Below are 17,633 nucleotides of genomic sequence, written 5' to 3' on the forward strand. Positions count from 1 at the left end.
TATTTCTCTCCTCAAAACCGCAAACACCCGCAATATTTATCTTCCATACGCACTACAGGTCAATCCAAGCCCCCAACTTCCAAATATTCTCAATATGGTGCGACGAGCAGCAAAGCCAAAGCCCGAAATGAGCTACTCCAATTACATCGCTTCCGAAACAAGACTCGCTAGGCTTGAAGCTGACGACATGCCAAATTATGCGGCCATGAGTTATTCGGAACTTCGCGAGGAGATGAAATCGCGCGGGATGTTCCAAGGTGGAGAAAAGCAACGGATGATCAACATGCTTGAGCGTCAGTTTCGAGAGATGCACATGGAACACACGAGAAGGCCGGTTCGTCAGGCTAAGCGTCGTCTTCGTGAGCACCCAGAGATGATGCTTACCAGCGAATTCAAGAGGGATCCTTCCAGAATCTCTTTCACGGACTTGCCTGGTGAGATCCGAAACATGATCTATGATCTCGCCCTCTTCGAACCTCTTTCGGGCGATTTCGCACAAGCTGGAAACTGGGAGATGACTGCCAGCAGTGGTCGCTTATTTCTCTCTCGCTACCGGACACATCATCTGGAATTAGATCTTGGAGAACTCCGCTATGACCGCACCATCTCAGCGTTGCATGTTGTCGGAGCCTTGGACAAGCAGATCCGGAAAGAGGTTCAGACCTTCTTTTGGGCTCAAATCCATATCACGATTGTCCTAGAGAATTATCACCCACAGGGCTACTGCTCCGTCGTTCGCCGGTTCCTCGAAAGAATCGGCCCTCTAGGTAGAAGCGCCCTCGCCGGCTTCACTGCGCAAGCGAGGTATACAGATTATGAGCAAGCGCAGCACCACGACTATCAGACCATGCTCGCGTTGCTTCGAGAGTGCAAAAACTTGCGGACACTGGATATGTGGCTACCTATGCACATGATAATGGGTTCCCCCGATCGGAAGGCGATGGAACAATTCTTCCTGCATGGTCAGCCTTTGGTCAGTCCTAGCGTCGAGGCTCTTGTAGGCGCATTGCATTCGATTCCGCAGCTTGGCTTTGTGCGACTACACACAGAGCATACGTACAATGTAAGGCACTACCTTCATCATAACGATTTTATCGTCTTCGCACTGACGGGGGTACGTGAAGAGCGCCTGGTCCAGGAAGTCTGCAGGCGCCTTCAGGGGCGTAGAGACGTCGAATTCAACATCGTGGGTAGCATGAATCAGGTGGAGAGTTACGAGGAATGGCTATCACGCAAGGCGGAAGACATACTCCGGTAATGGAGAAGAGCTTACGCTCACTCGGTTTCTTCCTCCTTGTGTAGAGCGTTGTGTAGTTAAGATGACTGTAGCTATGTTTGGCTTCTTCGCGGTGGCAGGTAGCGTGCTATCACCGAGCACGTAGAATGCTTTTTGAGTTAGTTCGAAATATGAAGGTATTGGGAGGGGATAACAAGTAATGATGAAATCGATAGTGGCTAAAGATACGATATTCAGTGCGTGTGCAGATGCTTAGCCGAGGAACGCCGTTGGGGGAATTCTGAGGAAGCTTGTCAGAAACACGCGACGCGGCTGGCAGGGAAGACGCGTCTCGCTTAATCAGCACGCTACTCGCAATTCGCGTGAACGGCATTGCTCTTTCCCTTTGCCGTGTGTCAACACTTTGGAGATATCATTATATGCTACGCGATCCGCGCACCCAACAGATGACATCTACCGTTACGGTTCGACTGCGGTGCGCAGCGGAACAGACAGCACATCGAAGAACAAACAGAGGCATGGGTATCAACAAATACATTAAGCTATCATGACTTTAGGACCGTCTCATTATGTCGTCATCTATCTAAGCGGCTCGACAGCGCGTCCTCCTATTCATACCTCAAACCGTGTCCGAACTTGAATACAGGGTTTTCGGTATCGAACGGCACGTCCTCCTTGCTCGCCTCAACCGCCTCGTCGCTCCTCGGGAGATCGAACGGCAGCTTACCCTCCGGACCGCTACCGTCTACGCCGAAGATAACATCGAGGAAGGCTTGAGGGCTAGTACCGTAGTTGACCATGAGGGCTTGGGCTTGCTCGGCAATCTCGGGGACAGCAGCAGGGCGGTCAAGGAAGATATCAACAATGGTGGGGACGGCAGAGTAGATGGCTGCCTGGCGCGCCTTCTCGGTACTGTTGTATTCGAGAGAGCCAGAGTGGTAGTTCTTCTCGAAACCACCTGGGCGGGGCTCGTATGGGGCGGCCATACGGAGGAAGGCGTAGTCGGCTTCTTCGGGGGTCGCGACGACGGTCAGGTCGCGAGCCTCTAGGTAAGTGCTGTTGATACCTTCGACGTAGAACTTGGCCTTGGAGCAGTCGGAAGCCTTGAGTGGGAGAGTTGACTCCTTGTTGGTAAGGAGTGTGATGGACTTCTTCTGGGCCTCATATCCGGCTTCGACCCATTCTTTCCTGGCCACATTGGCCACGGCTTCCTCGGGATCTACGAAGGGGTTGTCGAAGAGGCCGAGGATGAACTTTTCGCGGAGGAGACGGCGGACCGACATGTCGATACGCTCCTCACTCACGATGCCCTTCTCTACCAACTCGAGAACAAGGTCAGTGCGCTCCTCGCCGCCCATCTGGTCGGTACCGGCATTCAAGATCTTCTCGGCACGCTCAAGCTCAGTCAGGTTCTCAGCACCCCAAGCACGAGCTGGCATGTCTTGTCCTGCGATGATGCCGTCGGTGATGAGACCCCAGTCGCTGACGACGATTCCGTCGAAACCGAGCTCGCCCCGGAGAAGGTCGGTGACAATGCCCTTGTTCATGCCAGCGGCGACCTCCTCGTACTTGGTGCCCATAGGCCTAGAGTAGTAGGGCATCATCTGCCTTGCGCCAGCTGCGATAGCAGCCTTGAAGGGGATGAGATGATGCTCGAAGTTGTTTCCTGGGTACGTGGCATTCTTGCCGTAGGTGAAGTGGCTGTCCTCACCGTCTTCGACCGGTCCACTTCCAGGGAAATGCTTTGAGACTGTGGTCACTGAATCCTTTCCGAACTCACCGGGGCCATGGAAGCCCTTGATGTATGCGACTACAAGCTCAGCGGTCAATGTGGCGTTCTCGCCCATTGTCGTGGTGATTCTAGCCCATCTCGGTTCGGTGGCTACGTCAATCTGAGGGTGTAGAGCAGATCTGATTCCGACAGCCTTATATTCTTGTCGTGCAATATCCGCAAAGGTGTGGATGAGCTCAGCGTCACGTAGTGCTGCCAATCCCAAGCTTCCTGGCCACTGCGAGAACTTGACTGCCGCGATCTGGCTGCCGGTGGCATCAACGAAAGTGTGCCTGGGATCCGAAGAAAGCGTAACCGGTATGCCGAGTCTGGTGTCCAAAGCCAGCTGCTGAAGACTGTTGTGCCACCGCGCAGATTGGCGTACATCGGTGATGGCACCGTTGAGGTTGAAATGTGTCATGTGCTTTCCTTGGATTGACGGCGCAGTTGTGTTCGATAGGGTTCCGTTAGGTCCTGGGAAGCTGATCTGCTGGAAGAGCTGTCCGGCCTTTTCTTCCATGTTCATGCGTTGGATGAGATCCTCCACACGCTCATCTACCGATAGAGAAGCATCTCGGTATGGTGCTGAGTCCATCTCTGTTGACCGCGATGTCATTCGCGGGTATTTTGCGCCACTTGAGGTCGGAACTCGGATGGCTGTTGACATGGCTGTTGCAGCAAAGAACAGCGTTGTGAAGGTGTTCAGCTTGCGCTGACTGCGGTTGCGAGCGACCATCTTGCCGGTAGTATGAGTTGAGGCACGAGGTGAAGGGTGAGGTCGGTTGCTACTGACTGTTCGGTAGACGGCCTTGACCCAGGTATTTGTACTCTGGCTTCATACACCCCGTCACGATGCGTTGCCGACATGTGCGCTTCGTCCGAGGGACTTTGAAGTTCTGCTTCTGCTTGGGGAAACTTCGGATAGACCGTCGTCTTGGAACCCGTACCAACAACCAGCTTCTCATTGGCCTTGGCGCAGTCGAGATTGCCATTAGCTGGAGCCGACGATTTGCCAAGGCGATGAGTGTGGAGTGCATTGTGGGGAAAACGTGGGTCGGGGTAAAGCCCCCGAAGCTAAGCCCTCATTTCCCGCCGAATACTGGTCCGGCAGATTGGTGATTGGGTGCGCGCACACGCTACGAATGCTCATGACATATAACGAACGGTTCGACACACCCTTTCGAGCTGGTAGCTCAGCTGTCATGTGAGCAAACAAAAAACTGCGCACCCTGGGTCTGACGCGCAACTCCACATTCCGCCCTTCGTAAATGACTCGACATTCACGATTACGGAGCATTCGAAAAACGTCCGATCCGGGGGCGTGCCGCATGCCGGTTATGAGATTTCGGTGCCTTCTCCAGGATAACAGTGTTGTCAGTGAGTGCTTAGAGCTCCGAGTGAGGATCGTATGTCTTGGTGGTAAAGAGAGACTGCTCCTCTTCTGTCTCCGCAAAGGCCAACCGCAGTAGACTGCAAATCTCGTAACATTTGGCGCAACGTTTTCTACGCCCGTACCCGGCCGAAATTTTGGAGCCGCAATCCCGGTGCAACGAGGATACCAAGGCCATCATCGCCATGGCAAAGCTAGCCTCCTTAGCACTGTAACCACTGCCATACCACTGCGGAGGTAATCGCTGCATTCCGACACACATCCGCGTACCGCTAGAGAAAGTCCAGAAAAGCCTATCCGTTTCCGCTAGCTCTTCTCCGTCTTGACTCGACCACCCTCTCGGCTTCTACTTCCACTGGCTGGAAAGACGTGCTCGTGCCGACGTGGAGGATATGCACCATGATGCACGTTGTTCCCCGCGGTATGCTTTAGCCAACGATGGCTGAATCTTGGCTAAAGTTCGGATCGCAGCCCGGCAGTGTGCGAAAGTCGGGAGGGTGTCTCAATCACACTACTGGGAGCGCATGCCTGCCCTGAGCCTGCTGGTAATTCCAGTCGATCCGGATGAGACGCCTCTTCATAAAGGCGCTTGGTTCGATAGTCAAAAGAACACATCGAGGAGCGAATGAACATGGTAAATAACCCATGAAGATACAAGGGACGACTGAGACGAAGGTAAGAGGCAACAGCAACAGCCTTGCCTGGATCGGTACACTACCTGCGTATCGCTTGCACCACGAGCCATTTACTTTGCACGGTATATTTTTACTGATTTCCCCATGTCAAGGCTGAAATCCGCAAATTGACATTCTTGGGCGTCGTGGTGATGTATGGAAAGCTTTGATTTAGTGTAACCGAGTGACTGGGTGCGATTGTGGGGTTAGCGAGCCGGTGCAGGAAGGTGCGACGTAACGCAACGACAACCACGGCATTATATTTATGGGTGATATGGATATCTACATTCGCGAATGCCTCCTTAAAGACCTCTAAGCAAGTGCGCGCGACACTTGGAGTGACTGAGTAGGCTATCTCGGTGTACCAAAATCACCCATCATCTGCCTCCTCCGCCCACGATAGAAGCGCTCGAGCATCTTCCTCCTCTCCTCTTGCGTACTGCTTTCCACAAGTAGCGCAAACTCGACCGGATCATCAAAGCCCATACTCTCCGCCATGCTACAGAACTGCCGCTTCCGCACATCCTCGCTCAGTCTATACCGGTAGTTGATCTTGAATTCGCCTTTCGTCGCACTTCCTGTAACATGGACCTCGTCGTCTCCTTCAGCGTCGGTCTCATCCCCATCATCCCGATTACTGGACCGATGCTGCGATTGAGATTGCGACTGTGTACCCTGGAAGACGCGTTTGCCCGCAAGATCGATGTCGTTGCGTACCTCCATGGCCTGTTTGCCTAGTCGAGCTTCTATCTCGCTGCGTCCGATGACCTCCGAGTTCTCATGCGTGTATTGAACTCCAGCCTTCGCAAGAATTGCGTTGATTGGATCAGACCCAGTGCGCCTTGTGGCTCTCATCTTGCCCTTGCCACCAGTGGTTGTAGATAGAAGTGAATCAGCGAACTTCTTGATACCGGCGATATTAGCGTCGTCATCAAGGCCGAGATTCTTGTTGGAAAGTATATCCTCATCCTCAGAATCGTACTGCGACTCATCGACATGGAAGTCATAAGCGTTGACGCCGGCTTTTGATTCAGCAACGTTCGTCTTGTGCATGATGTCGCGAAGCAGCACGCTGTGCTCTTGGAAGGTGAAGAGGTTTTCCAGACCAAACAATTCGCCCTTTTTGGTGGATTGATCCATCACACCCTTGAAATAGCGACGTTCTTCCGATGCATTATATCCAATGTTCGCTTGCTGTTGCTTGTAGATTTGACGAGCGTAGACCACCTCCTCAATGGTACCGCTTGACACTAGTCGAAATACCTCAACGTTGCGTGTCTGACCAATACGGTACGCTCGATCTTGTGCCTGCAGGTCATAGGCTGGGTTCCAATGCGGATCCATCACGACAACCTTGTTAGCCGACGTGATGTTCAGACCCACTCCTCCCGCCTTAGTGCTGATTAGGAACACGAACTGGTTGGGATCTGCGTTGAAGTCTGCAACAGCCTGGGAGCGATCTTCGTACTTCATGCTGCCGTCAAGGTACGAGAAGTTGTACTTGGTACCGTCGACATCGAAGAGACCTCTAAGTAGCCTCAACAGGCGAACGGAATGTGAGAAGATAAGGACCTTGTCGCCGTTCGAGTGCCAGAAGTCGAGTAGTCGCCGCAGTACTTTCCACTTCCCACAGAACTCTCGCTGAGACTGTACCAAGATGTTGTCGCGAATCTTGAAGAGATCGTTGTGCGTGTTCGGACAGGCTAGCTCCAGTGTTTGACGATCTTTGTCTTGCTTCTCTGGATTCTCGCTCGACATTGGCACGATTAGGGCTAGGTGATTTGCGAGTTTCTGGAATGTGACCATGCAGGGAAAGATGAAGTTTGACCACTTCTCGCCTTCGACATCGGAGTAACAGCAGAAGCCTCTGCTTTTCCCGGACCCACAATCGCACTTTTCCCTTGAAGTGCGTATGTACTCACACCTGTCGCTCTCAAGGAAGGTTCGATAGGCGTCAGCTTGAGTCTCGGTGAGCTGGCAGAATATGACGCGATCGCTCTTCTTTGGTAGCTGGTCAGCGATCAAGGTCTTCATACGCCGAAGGAAGACACTAGGTAGGATATTGTGAACGAGATCCTGAGCTCGACTTCGCGAGTCGGCAAGCTGAGCGTTGGTGGCATCGTGAGCCTGGCCTAGCTTCAGCGGAAGACTAATCTTCTGCTTCCACTCTTGGGCTGACCCGTATGCGCCAGGTCGTACCCAGTTGAGGAGGTTCCAGAGCTCTTCATATTTGTTCTGAATCGCGGTACCTGTCAACCCAATGCGACACAGTGCGTTGATTTTGTTCATTGCTTTGGTGATCTCGGAGTCCTTGCTCTTGATTTGATGGCACTCATCAGCGATGACACAGTCCCAGTCGATGGTGTTGATCTCGCTCTCATGATTGCGGTATGTCGTGTATGTCGTAATCATAATCTCTAACCTGCCCTTAGCTGCAGCGCCGAGGACGCCTTTCCGATCTGCCTTGTCGGGGCCATGATATTTGTAGACTTCCCACCAGCCCCACTTGGAGAGCTCATCTTCCCAATTTTGCATGAGCGTACCAGGGCAGACGATGAGTACCCGCGGATACCAACGAGCCCTGCCCAGACCACGAATCTTCCGCATGCATTTGGCATCGCGCTCAGTGCCCGTCTTACCAAATGCTGCTGTAAGAAACGCGATTACCTGGATAGTCTTTCCCAGTCCCATGTCATCACCTAGAATCGCACCGGTCTGCTTGACGAACTTTTCATGCAAGAACTGGACGCCTTCAACCTGGTAGTCGCGCAACCATTGAGCGATGGGGCCAGGTATGATCCCATGCGACCCGCGGAGTCTGATGTCCTTCTTTTCGCGCTGCTGCTGTACGGAGTTGTCAAGTTCTGGCTTCTCTTCAGTGCCCGCGTTGTCCCAGTCAACGTCGTGATAGCTAGGAGGGTATCGCAGTCCAGATTCGTGCAACTTCTTGAGTGTCTTCTGTCGCGATATGAAGTAGTCAGGAATGGGGTCGTCTAAGAAAGCTGTCGCGCCCTCATCATCGGCTAAGGTGTCGGTACTGAAGCCTGTCGGACCATAGCCATTTTTCTTGGGTGGAAGTCTGCGACCCACGATACTGGTTGCAGCCGTTGCTTTGCTCTTCTTTTCACTGCGAATTCGGTTGGTTTCAGCAGTGGTGCGCTTCCGTTTCTCGGTCTTGCGTCCCGTCCATTCTTTGTGAAAAGCCCTTGTATCGTACTCGGCTTCTAACAACTCATCGTCATCGGTACCTGAGCTAGTGACATCTCTAGTTCGTGGTTCTGGTTCTTCCAATGCATCGTCATCAGTATCGTCGTCCTCTTCGTCTTCGTCTTCTGTGACCTCGTCTGTAGCCCTCTGCGACTGAGTCTGGCTTTGAGTCAGGACTACCAAGTATTAGCGTATGAAGGTAGGGGAAGCATCGACTGACCGTCAATATACTGGGAGAGATCCAAACCTTTCCTAGACGTTTTGATGATGTCAAGATCGTCATCTTCCTCACCACTCTCGCCAAAAATTCTTTGCGCTCTCTGTTCATCCTTTGACTTGTCACGACTGAAGGACATGATGGCTGAGGCGGCGGGTAACAGGGGTCGTTCGTGAACGCTGTGTGACTTTGCTCAGCTTATCACTGGTACCGGTGCTTGACAATCGCATATTGGCGCACGGTCCTGATCTGCGGCGATTGTCACAGAAGGAAGCACCTGGAGTGGAGCGTGAAAGGAAGCGCCACCAAGCTACCCAAACACGCTAACACGCTCTCACGTGAAAGCGGGGCGCGACTAGCAGCAGACCCCTGCAAGAACTTCCGCCAAAATCTGGAGCTCGAGCCTGCAAGCCCGCATCATCGCGCGCAATTGCACGCCCTGCCAAAATCAGCTGTCTTCACGAACCACAGTCTCCAGTCGGCAAATCGCGTCGCGCAATATAGAACCCTTTCAAACTCCTGCGACACCACCAAGATGCCGCTAGACACCAGCACCTACTCTCTCGCGCTCCTCCGCCTCGATGGCCGCCGCTGGAACGAACTCCGCCGAATCCACGCGCAAATCTCCACGCAAGCCGCCGCCGATGGGTCGTCATATCTCGAGATGGGCAACACGAAGATCCTCGTTTCCGTCACCGGACCTGCCGAGGGCAAACAGAGCGGGCAAAGAGGCGGCGCAGACAAGCAGGCCAAAGTTGAGGTCGAGATAAATTTCGCGGGTTTCAGCGGTGTAGAGCGAAGGAAGAGGAAGAGCGATAAGCGGACAAGTGAGATGGAGCACTGCCTGAGGTCGGCGTTTGAGGGCGTATTGCTGCTGCATCTCTACCCGCATTCGACGATTACGTTGAACGTCCACATCATTTCACAGGATGGGTCGCTATTGGCTGCGTGTATCAATGCGTCAACATTGGCGCTTATTGATGCGGGTATACCTATGACAGATTATCTGGTCGCTTGTACAGCTGCTTCTTCTGCTTCTGCGTCAGCGGCGGATAACGCGTCTGCCGATGATCCGCTGTTGGATCTCAACAACCAGGAGGAATTGGAGCTGCCGTTCTTGACGGTAGGGACATTGGGGGATACCGATAACGTTGCTGTGTGCGTCATGGAGACCAGGGTACGAATGGAGAGGTTAGAGGGTATGCTGGCAGTGGGTATCGAAGGGTGCAAGAGGATGCGTACCATATTAGACGATGTGGTCAAAGGATACGGCAAGAGGTTTGGATGAAGAAGCAAAGAGGGACAGAGTCTATCATATCGTCATCTCAGCGCGACCCTCAAGGCAACGCGCACGACTCGAGACGGATACAACAAGACGTCGAGGACGTGGTATCCAGAAGCATCGAAACTCTGGGCGACCTAGGACGGAAGACTGAACGCGTTTTCATGTAAACCTCAATGGGAGGCAGCGCCGGGTTGCTCCATGAAAGAGCAACAATCTTGGAATAACAAAATTAAGATCCACACAGGGCCTTTCACTACTTCTGCTTTTATTCCGAGGAACTCCATGTGTTAACCAGTCTGACCATGCCACACTCGGTCAAGCAAATAACACCACATCTCGTTCTCAAGATGTTCCAAACCAACACTTCCGCTACAGGGGTTGGATCTATGAGAAGTTGTAAGTTCAACAATTACCTTGACACCAGCACCAATCAAGTATGTCAACAGCCCCACGAAGTCGTCATGCAAATCTTGAGGCCGATAAGCTACCGTCCACTCGTCGTAATCCACCTTCAGGGCGAGCGTAGCCGGTCGCTGCAGCTTATACAGATACTGCCACCCCTCCGGCATCCCTTCAAGGTCAATAGATCCTTCATCTTGTTCCACGTATGGAGGACATATCTCGACCTGTACGTGGCGCATATGTCGGACAAAATCCAGATTGGGCAGATTCCAAATGTTTTCCCCTGTATCGTACAGACCTCGCCCATCGGAGTTGAGATTGAGGTGGAAGATGCAGTGGTGATGCCACTCTTCGGCTAGTTCAACGAGTGTCTCCTGACCCACAAATGTAGTATCGCAGAGATGTTGGTAGCTTTCCAGTACGTCTGGTAAGATGTCGTGAGATACCACGAAGCTATCAGAATCTTGAAATACTGATGCATAGACCATGTCACGTAGCTTGCGGGGTAATCGCGATTGCATCTCCGTGCACAGACTAAGACACGACGATTTTGCCCAGTTCTCGACGTGTTTGCACGCTTCGTATCGGAGTAATGCACTATGCATTGCGTGGCGGTGAGCTTCCCTTAGCATACTGTTGTTGAGATAGTGAGTAAAGACGCTGCGAGTGAAAGCGCAGCGCTCACCTAGACACAAGAGTCGGATCGAAAGACATTCTATTCGATGACATGCTGGGGATCAAGCGAGTAAGGGAATCTGTTGTATGGTATCTGGACTAACGGGTTGTTTGCAAAAGCTAGATGCGCAGGTGGAGAATGAGGCTAAGCGTGGCTAGTCTCGATCAGGCGTTGACTAGCCGGAATCAGACATAATCGAGATACCTGGAATCTTCCCATACCCATCCATATTGGCCAAAGTCTTTTGAAGTGAGTGATCTAGTGTCTTTGCTCACTATCGGCGATGCACTGCCCGAACCAGCCTCGACCAACCCTCGCTATCAAGATGTTCCAATCCCACATTTACAGGCGCCGCCTTTAAGACTTTAACAGCGACGCCCACGCCGGAAGTAATCAGCTGCCTCAACACTGGGAAGACTCTTTCGGACATTGTTTCAACAGAAATCTTCATACCTTCTTCAGTCTCCCCATGATAATACCAATGCCCAAAGTAAATGCCGATCGTAAAGGTAGCCGGTTGGTGCAGCCTCGCAAGTTGCTCAAAGTCTGATGGCAGAAGGAGCTCTTCCCCGACTTCCAAATTCGCGTCTGTTTTCTCGCCCGAACGATATCTGGGGTGTAGACGCATATATACTTGGCGTATCAATCGAGTAGGATCAAGATCAGGCAGTTCCCAGATTTGGGTGCCGAATAGGGAAGCCACGGTATTATCGCCAAAAATCTTGAATACTGAGTGCCGATACCACATTTCCGCTAACTCAGTGAGTGTTTCTTCACCGACGAACCTTTTGTCGCCGATGTGGGGATTGTGAGCCACAATGTTAGCTGGATCCGAAAATCCCAAACCGTGCGCATCGTCGTCAAGGTAGTAGTTCTGAGGTTCTCCAAGTAGGGCTTCGTAGACCATATCTCTCAGCTCGCGAGGCAATTTCTCTTGCATCATCAAGCAGAGAGTAAGACACTCGGATTTGGAGTACTCCTCGATCTTTACTCTCACTTCCACTCTACGTCGATAACACTCGCGAGTCGATTGTTGAGGCTTGGTTGAGAGACGTGCAACATCTCTTAGCATACTACCAAGCTTGTTAGCGACCAGAATCAAGTAATAGAGGTACCACTGACGCCGAGATATGTGCTCGATCGGATTCCCTCGCTGATATTGACATTGTGGGCGAGCGACTCTGAGGGCAGAGACTTTGGCTAGGTATGCAACGAAGTCGGGCCCGGTGAGTGTCGATGGTCTAGGCTCCAGAGTACGCCTACCCAAATGAAGCTAGAGCATTTTAAATGATTACACGCGGGCAGGAGGCTCATCGTCGCCGTGTAATACAGTTTGAAAGAACAAGAGAAACTACACACAATCCTTCCTGAGTTCGTGGAAGAGATCAGAACGTACAAGAAGCCGCTATCATGAGCAAGGAGATCTAATATTCCAAGTAATACATCGCTAATACACCGAACAAAAGCCTGGTATCTTGCGTAGATGCGAAAACCCCCACCAAGAGACACATACAATCAAGCCGACATCCGTATCGTAGTTCTCCTCTATCATGATTCAATGTACACGCTTTCGTAGATCAGCCAAATGTATCGCCGCGGCCGTCTTGACATATACCATACACATAGTATCCATACAAAGTCATCTTCCTCATCACTTCCTCACATTCCCCTTGCCATCTCTCCACCTCCCATCGCTAACGCATATGAATTTGACGTTTCTTCCGCGACTCTTTACGCTCTCTACACCACCAGCTTCAATCCATCGACCCAGATTCTTGCATTGGCTAACGTCGAAGCGTTCGAGGTCTCTGCAGCCCTCCACGACAGCTTCAACACCAGTGCCAGTGACGCGGACACAACCTCGTACAGAGAGATTTCGGAGTTCGAGGAGGTGTAGGGATATACAGCGAAGAGAAGTGTCCGAGACCGCGGAGCCGCAGAAGGCGAGGTTGAGGTGTGTAAGTGAAGGGAGGCCGAGAGCAAGGACTTCAGTTGCGGTGTCAGAAAGGGCGCAGCAGAAAGACTGATATGCGTTAGTACGGGCATTCTGCCTAGCATCAAATGGAAGATAGTGGACTTACGAGATCCAGTTCCTTGAGCCCTTTTGCTGCGTTCGTCAGGTATACAATTGCGTTGTCGGTCAGATATGTGCAGTCTGCGAGACACAGCTTTGTCAACCGTGGGAACGGATAGACACTCCAGTGTTGAAAGCCAACGTCGGTGATAGTCGTGCATCTTGTTAGGTCGATGCTCTCGATGCGGTTTGCTGCATGGACGGCGATATGTGCCATACTGCGATCGGTGATGTGCTTGCAGTAGCTCAGCGTGAGACGTCGTAGCTTCGGACATCCAACAACAGTACCAGGTGGCAGCGGTTGCGGAGCAGGCTGATTAGCACCCTTTCCTTGTCGGCGACCATTTATCTGAGCCTGATGTTGCGCATGCGCCATTGCCATCTGAGGTGGCATCTCTGGGACCACCCACCCTATCACGCGAGCGAGAAGGTTGTCGCCTACCTTCCTGCAGTTGCTGAGATCGACCTCCTCAAGACCCTTCGCCTTCTGCACCATCTCCAGTACAGCTGGTCCAGTGATGTCCCACACGCTCTTCATGCGCCAGATTCTTACGCTCGGACCGCAAGTCTTTGCCAGCTCGGCGAAACCCTCGTCTGTCACGTGGAAGCAGTTACTGATGTTGATGTATCGTGGACGACTGCCTACGAATGGGCATATTACGTCTACAAGCGATCGATCCGTGACTTTGCGATTGTATTTGCTAAGATCAAGGTCGTGGAGTATATCCGGCGACTCTGATATTAACTTGTTCCAGTGCGAAGAGATTACACGCAACTTCATCAGCTCGTGTATGTCTAGATTCGCAAGAATCTTAGTGAGCACTTGATCCGACAGTATGCCTCTTCCATATCTACTTGGTCTGTTGACTAGCCGAGGGCGTTTATAGTCGAGTGGCATCTCTGGTGGGGTGGACGCATGCTTCGATATGGAAAATGATGGTGATGGGGAAAGGGGCGAGCCACCGGGCGATGGTGACTTGGGGAAATCTGTTTTTGCTGGGCTAGACGGCGAGTCCGGTATTGATCCAGGTGGGGGTGGAGCTAGTGAGCCTCTCCTTGACCTCGACCTGACATTGTCCAAATCGACATTAAGAAATGGGTCTGGATCAAATGGTTCCATCATCTTTTCGTCTCTCCGGGTGGGTGTCACCGGATTGTCGATGTCGATGGTGTCATTGAAAGTGACAGTTGGCACACTCTTCTTGCGTCGTGGTGTACGGGGTATTATATGGTCCGCGATGGCTAGATCGTTGATGTTGGGTGTACTGTTCGCGTCCAGCATGTGTACATCTTCGTCCTTGGCGGTCCGTAACCGCTCTTTCGCGACCGACTCGACCTGTCGGCGTACATCTGGCGTGCACTTCTCCCAGAGGTGATTCAAAGTGTCACCGCTGATCATGAGACATTCGACAGCCGATACGGAGCGGACCGTAGCGGTGCGGCGTGGCGCAAGCGAGAGACTGACGACCTCGCCAAAGTATTGCCCGGGCCTCAATCGGGCCTTTACTTCCTGGAAATGTTGCTCGCCCGCGGCGATGGATTTTCGACGACCTATGGGTGAAGTGGTACCGTTCTGCTCTGGTACATTCATGCTGATGACCTCAACCTCGCCTTTCACGATGAAGAAGACGTCACGTCCTTGTGTGCCCTGTTTTATTATGTCTGTGAAAGGATCAAACGAACAGGGTTGGGCGCGCATGCCAATGAAATGGAGGATGTCGTCGGGCAGCTCGGAGAAGAGAGGCAGCTCTTTGAGCAGCGGCCGCACATGAATGCTGCCGCTTCCAAAGGCACTATGGGCTATGGCTTCAGCGAGACCCGGACTGGGAGACTTCCTCTTCTTGAAGGCATTGATCTCGCCTTCGCGTAGAGTGCCGCTCTCGGCCATGATCACGTCGCCATCTTCGCGGTCACGCTTGCCTGTGATCTGACGCATGGGTATCGCAGGACGCTTGCCTCCTAACTCTGACTTCTTGCGCTGCAAAATGGCCAGTCGCTCCTGCGCTTCGTGCATGATGGCCACTTCCACTTCGGGGAACGCGGGCAGCTCCTTCATGAGGTCCTCCTTGTTCAGGCGCACTACCAGCGAGCGCATGTTGGCTATGATGGTGGCGGTGCGGGGGATGTCCATGAGGATACCGATCTCGCCAAAGAACGCACCGGGCTTCAGCTCTGCGTATGTGCTCTCCTGGTCCCGCGATGTCACCCGCACAGCTCCGCGGACCAGCCAGTACATGGCCTTGCCCGTCTCGCCCTCGGTGAGAATTGTGTCATGAGGCTGGTACAGCTGCGGCTTCAGGTGCAGGCCAACCTGGGTGAGGAAGGAGTCGGGGGCTGCCTGGAACAGCGGGAAGGAGCGCAGGCGGTCGAGCAGGTCTAGCGGTAGACCCTGAATCGTCGAGGCGGCCAGCGGGGAGGGACGTATCGGGCGGGCGGGATTGGAGTCGCTGTCGTATGCGCGTACCATGGCAAAGGGATCAGGCACCGGGACGCCGCCATGAGCCCGCACGGGACCTCCTCCAGGCCTGTATCGGCGCATCGTCGTGTTGGTGGCCGGCAGCGGCGCCAGAGGCAAACTTGCCGGTTGGGAAGGATCGAGGGGCAGGTGTCAGACGGTTAGGGAAGGAGCTCGTGCGTGGTGGGGAAGGGGCGATGCAGTTGTCGGGCAGTCACCAGCTCATGGTGGTGCGTGGGTATGCGCGGTGCAGCAGCTCGAGTGTCTCTGGGTTGCGAGATGATTGCTCGGCGAAGGAGCGGGATGCAGACGAAGCGCAGCGGGTGGGTAGCACAATGACTGAGCAATGCTGCAGCTGGGCGGGCGGAAAGCTTGGGTCAGGGCAGCTCGGGAACCTGCAGTGGGTCGGTGCGTGCTGGCTGCTGTGTAGTGTATAATTTCTTGTGACTGAAGCGTGCTGCTCGGAGAGATGATGGATAGATTGCGGGACGAGGCTTGGTCCCGCAACGCGGTGGATCAGCCTAACCTTCTACTAGGCTTCTCGAAACCGCATGCCAGCCTTAGCTATAACACCGAGCTCAACCTTGCCTCTTATCATGGCTATCAAGCTTGGGAATCTCTACACAGTGTGTCTGCTACGCCCGCATCCGCTTCAAAACTTCTCCACACCCTCCAGAAGCCTTCTGGAATTTCTTTATCGGCAAAAAAGCACAGAGATGTGCCTCGTGTGTCGGCTATTATTACGAACGGCAGCCCACCACCGCACCGACAGTCGGCCCCCTGGCGCCTCCTGTGAACTTCCACCGTCGCGTGGCCCCTCCCCTTCGCATCAGATCACGTCGCAGACATGGCTCGCACGTCGCACGTCATTCCCGCAGCAAACGTTTACTGCTCCTGCATGTCATCCATTTTTCGTCAAATCGTACAAAGGTATCGTGTTCCAGATTGCGCCATCCATAACTCCATACCGGAGCCCTGAAAATTTCGCCCCTAAGAAATGTCGCGCACGCCTGGCGCCAGCCCCAAAGTCCCGGATACCTTGTCAGCCCGGGCCCACCATCCTAAAGCATGCCTAGTATCTCCTTCGGTCATCGCGCTCATATCTGTCATCGTACCTATCGTCACGGTCGTATCGGTCGTCTCTCCTGCGATCATTCCTGCGCTTGTTGTCATCGTAGTCCTCCTCCCAATCACCGTTCCTTTGCTGCTCCTTCTTCCTTTTGCGTTCGTCCCAATGGCCCGCGGCTTCTTTTGCACCGACACCGCCTATGATGGCTCCAGCAATCGTTGCGACAGTGTCGTACTTCTTGCCTTTAGTCGCTTGATTGCCTGCTATGCCGCCCACTAATGCGCCACCAACAGTCGCAATCAGACGGCTCTTCATGTCGTCGCGAGACCGAGAGCGCGAGTTAGACCGACGGCGTCGCGTTTCTCGTCGGCCTTGTCGCTCAGAGCGCGGCGGAGACCACGATGAGCCTCTACGTTGGGTACCTGGTCTACCGCCGGCGCCCCCGTATCCGCGTTGTTGACCGTAGTCAGGCTGACTTTGCTGTGGGTATGGCTGTCCTTAGTTAGCTTAAGTCTTGCATACTGGTCAGAGTAGAGCGCACTGCTACCTGCATGTCGCGGGTGTCACTCGGTCCGTCGCGACCGCGCGGGACTTTGAACCCTGGTCCCGGCGCCCTGTGGTCGTTCTGTTCCGTCTCGTAGTACCGATCATCTGGGCCATAACGGTCTTGCCTGTAGTCTGGCGCATACATCTCTGGGTCCGAGTTGTAGCCGTCTACACTCTTCGGTACAGAGCGAGACGAAGTGTACTCTTTGTCGGGATTTCGCGAAACGTTCTGAGCCGGGTAGGACGACTGCTGTGCGTTTTGAACAGGCGGGCCTTGTGCGTTTTGCTGGAATTGGTTTTGCTGCGCTTGTAGCTTGCGATTCTTCTTTCCTTTTTTGGGAAATGCCGGAAGACGATCGTAGGTTTTGTCAAAGTACTTGTCGGTGAACTTGTCAAGACCCTCGAATCCGAGCTCCTGTTTATCGAGAAAGCAAATCAGCAGGTCGCACGCTTGAGAGGACGTCTGCAGGGCCGCGCACCACCATCTCTTCTGCCATAGTGACTAGACCCTTGTGGTTGGTCTTTCCGGTAGATCCGTCTCGGTGTTACGTCCGCGAACCGCTTATTCGGATAGCAAAAGTACTGAATGTGTTGACTGACTGGCATGCCCAGTCTCTTAACGTTTAATCC

The 17,633-nt window shown here is 53.2% G+C and overlaps 6 protein-coding genes across 6 annotated transcripts; 2 read left to right on the forward strand and 4 right to left on the reverse strand.

Annotated features, from left to right (window-relative positions):
* Positions 1-94: 94 nt before the first annotated feature.
* J4E86_000603 (uncharacterized protein) lies at positions 95-1,258 on the forward strand (the record flags this gene model as incomplete). Its single annotated transcript, XM_051441176.1, has 1 exon — positions 95-1,258. One exon carries the CDS (start codon positions 95-97, stop codon positions 1,256-1,258), a length of 1,164 nt encoding a protein of 387 aa, XP_051307347.1.
* Positions 1,259-1,845: 587 nt separating this feature from the next.
* On the reverse strand, positions 1,846-3,744 carry J4E86_000604 (uncharacterized protein; the record flags this gene model as incomplete). The annotated part of the gene is made up of 1 exon (XM_051441177.1): positions 1,846-3,744. The coding sequence occupies one exon, from the start codon at positions 3,742-3,744 to the stop codon at positions 1,846-1,848; it is 1,899 nt and encodes a 632-aa protein (XP_051307348.1).
* A 1,679-nt stretch (positions 3,745-5,423) lies between these two features.
* Positions 5,424-8,635, reverse strand: J4E86_000605 (uncharacterized protein; the record flags this gene model as incomplete). Its single annotated transcript, XM_051441178.1, has 2 exons — positions 5,424-8,455; positions 8,500-8,635. 2 exons carry the CDS (start codon positions 8,633-8,635, stop codon positions 5,424-5,426), a joined length of 3,168 nt encoding a protein of 1,055 aa, XP_051307349.1.
* A 396-nt stretch (positions 8,636-9,031) lies between these two features.
* Positions 9,032-9,784, forward strand: J4E86_000606 (uncharacterized protein; the record flags this gene model as incomplete). Its single annotated transcript, XM_051441179.1, has 1 exon — positions 9,032-9,784. The coding sequence occupies one exon, from the start codon at positions 9,032-9,034 to the stop codon at positions 9,782-9,784; it is 753 nt and encodes a 250-aa protein (XP_051307350.1).
* Positions 9,785-12,510: 2,726 nt separating this feature from the next.
* J4E86_000607 (uncharacterized protein) lies at positions 12,511-15,472 on the reverse strand (the record flags this gene model as incomplete). Its single annotated transcript, XM_051441180.1, has 2 exons — positions 12,511-12,882; positions 12,941-15,472. The coding sequence occupies 2 exons, from the start codon at positions 15,470-15,472 to the stop codon at positions 12,511-12,513; spliced, it is 2,904 nt and encodes a 967-aa protein (XP_051307351.1).
* Positions 15,473-16,460: 988 nt separating this feature from the next.
* J4E86_000608 (uncharacterized protein) lies at positions 16,461-17,500 on the reverse strand (the record flags this gene model as incomplete). The annotated part of the gene is made up of 4 exons (XM_051441181.1): positions 16,461-16,766; positions 16,808-16,932; positions 16,980-17,418; positions 17,453-17,500. 4 exons carry the CDS (start codon positions 17,498-17,500, stop codon positions 16,461-16,463), a joined length of 918 nt encoding a protein of 305 aa, XP_051307352.1.
* Positions 17,501-17,633: the final 133 nt, after the last annotated feature.

This window comes from Alternaria arbusti, assembly GCF_024043155.1.
Source record: "Alternaria arbusti strain BMP 1465 chromosome Unknown scaffold_1, whole genome shotgun sequence".
Classification (NCBI taxonomy): domain Eukaryota; kingdom Fungi; phylum Ascomycota; class Dothideomycetes; order Pleosporales; family Pleosporaceae; genus Alternaria; species Alternaria arbusti.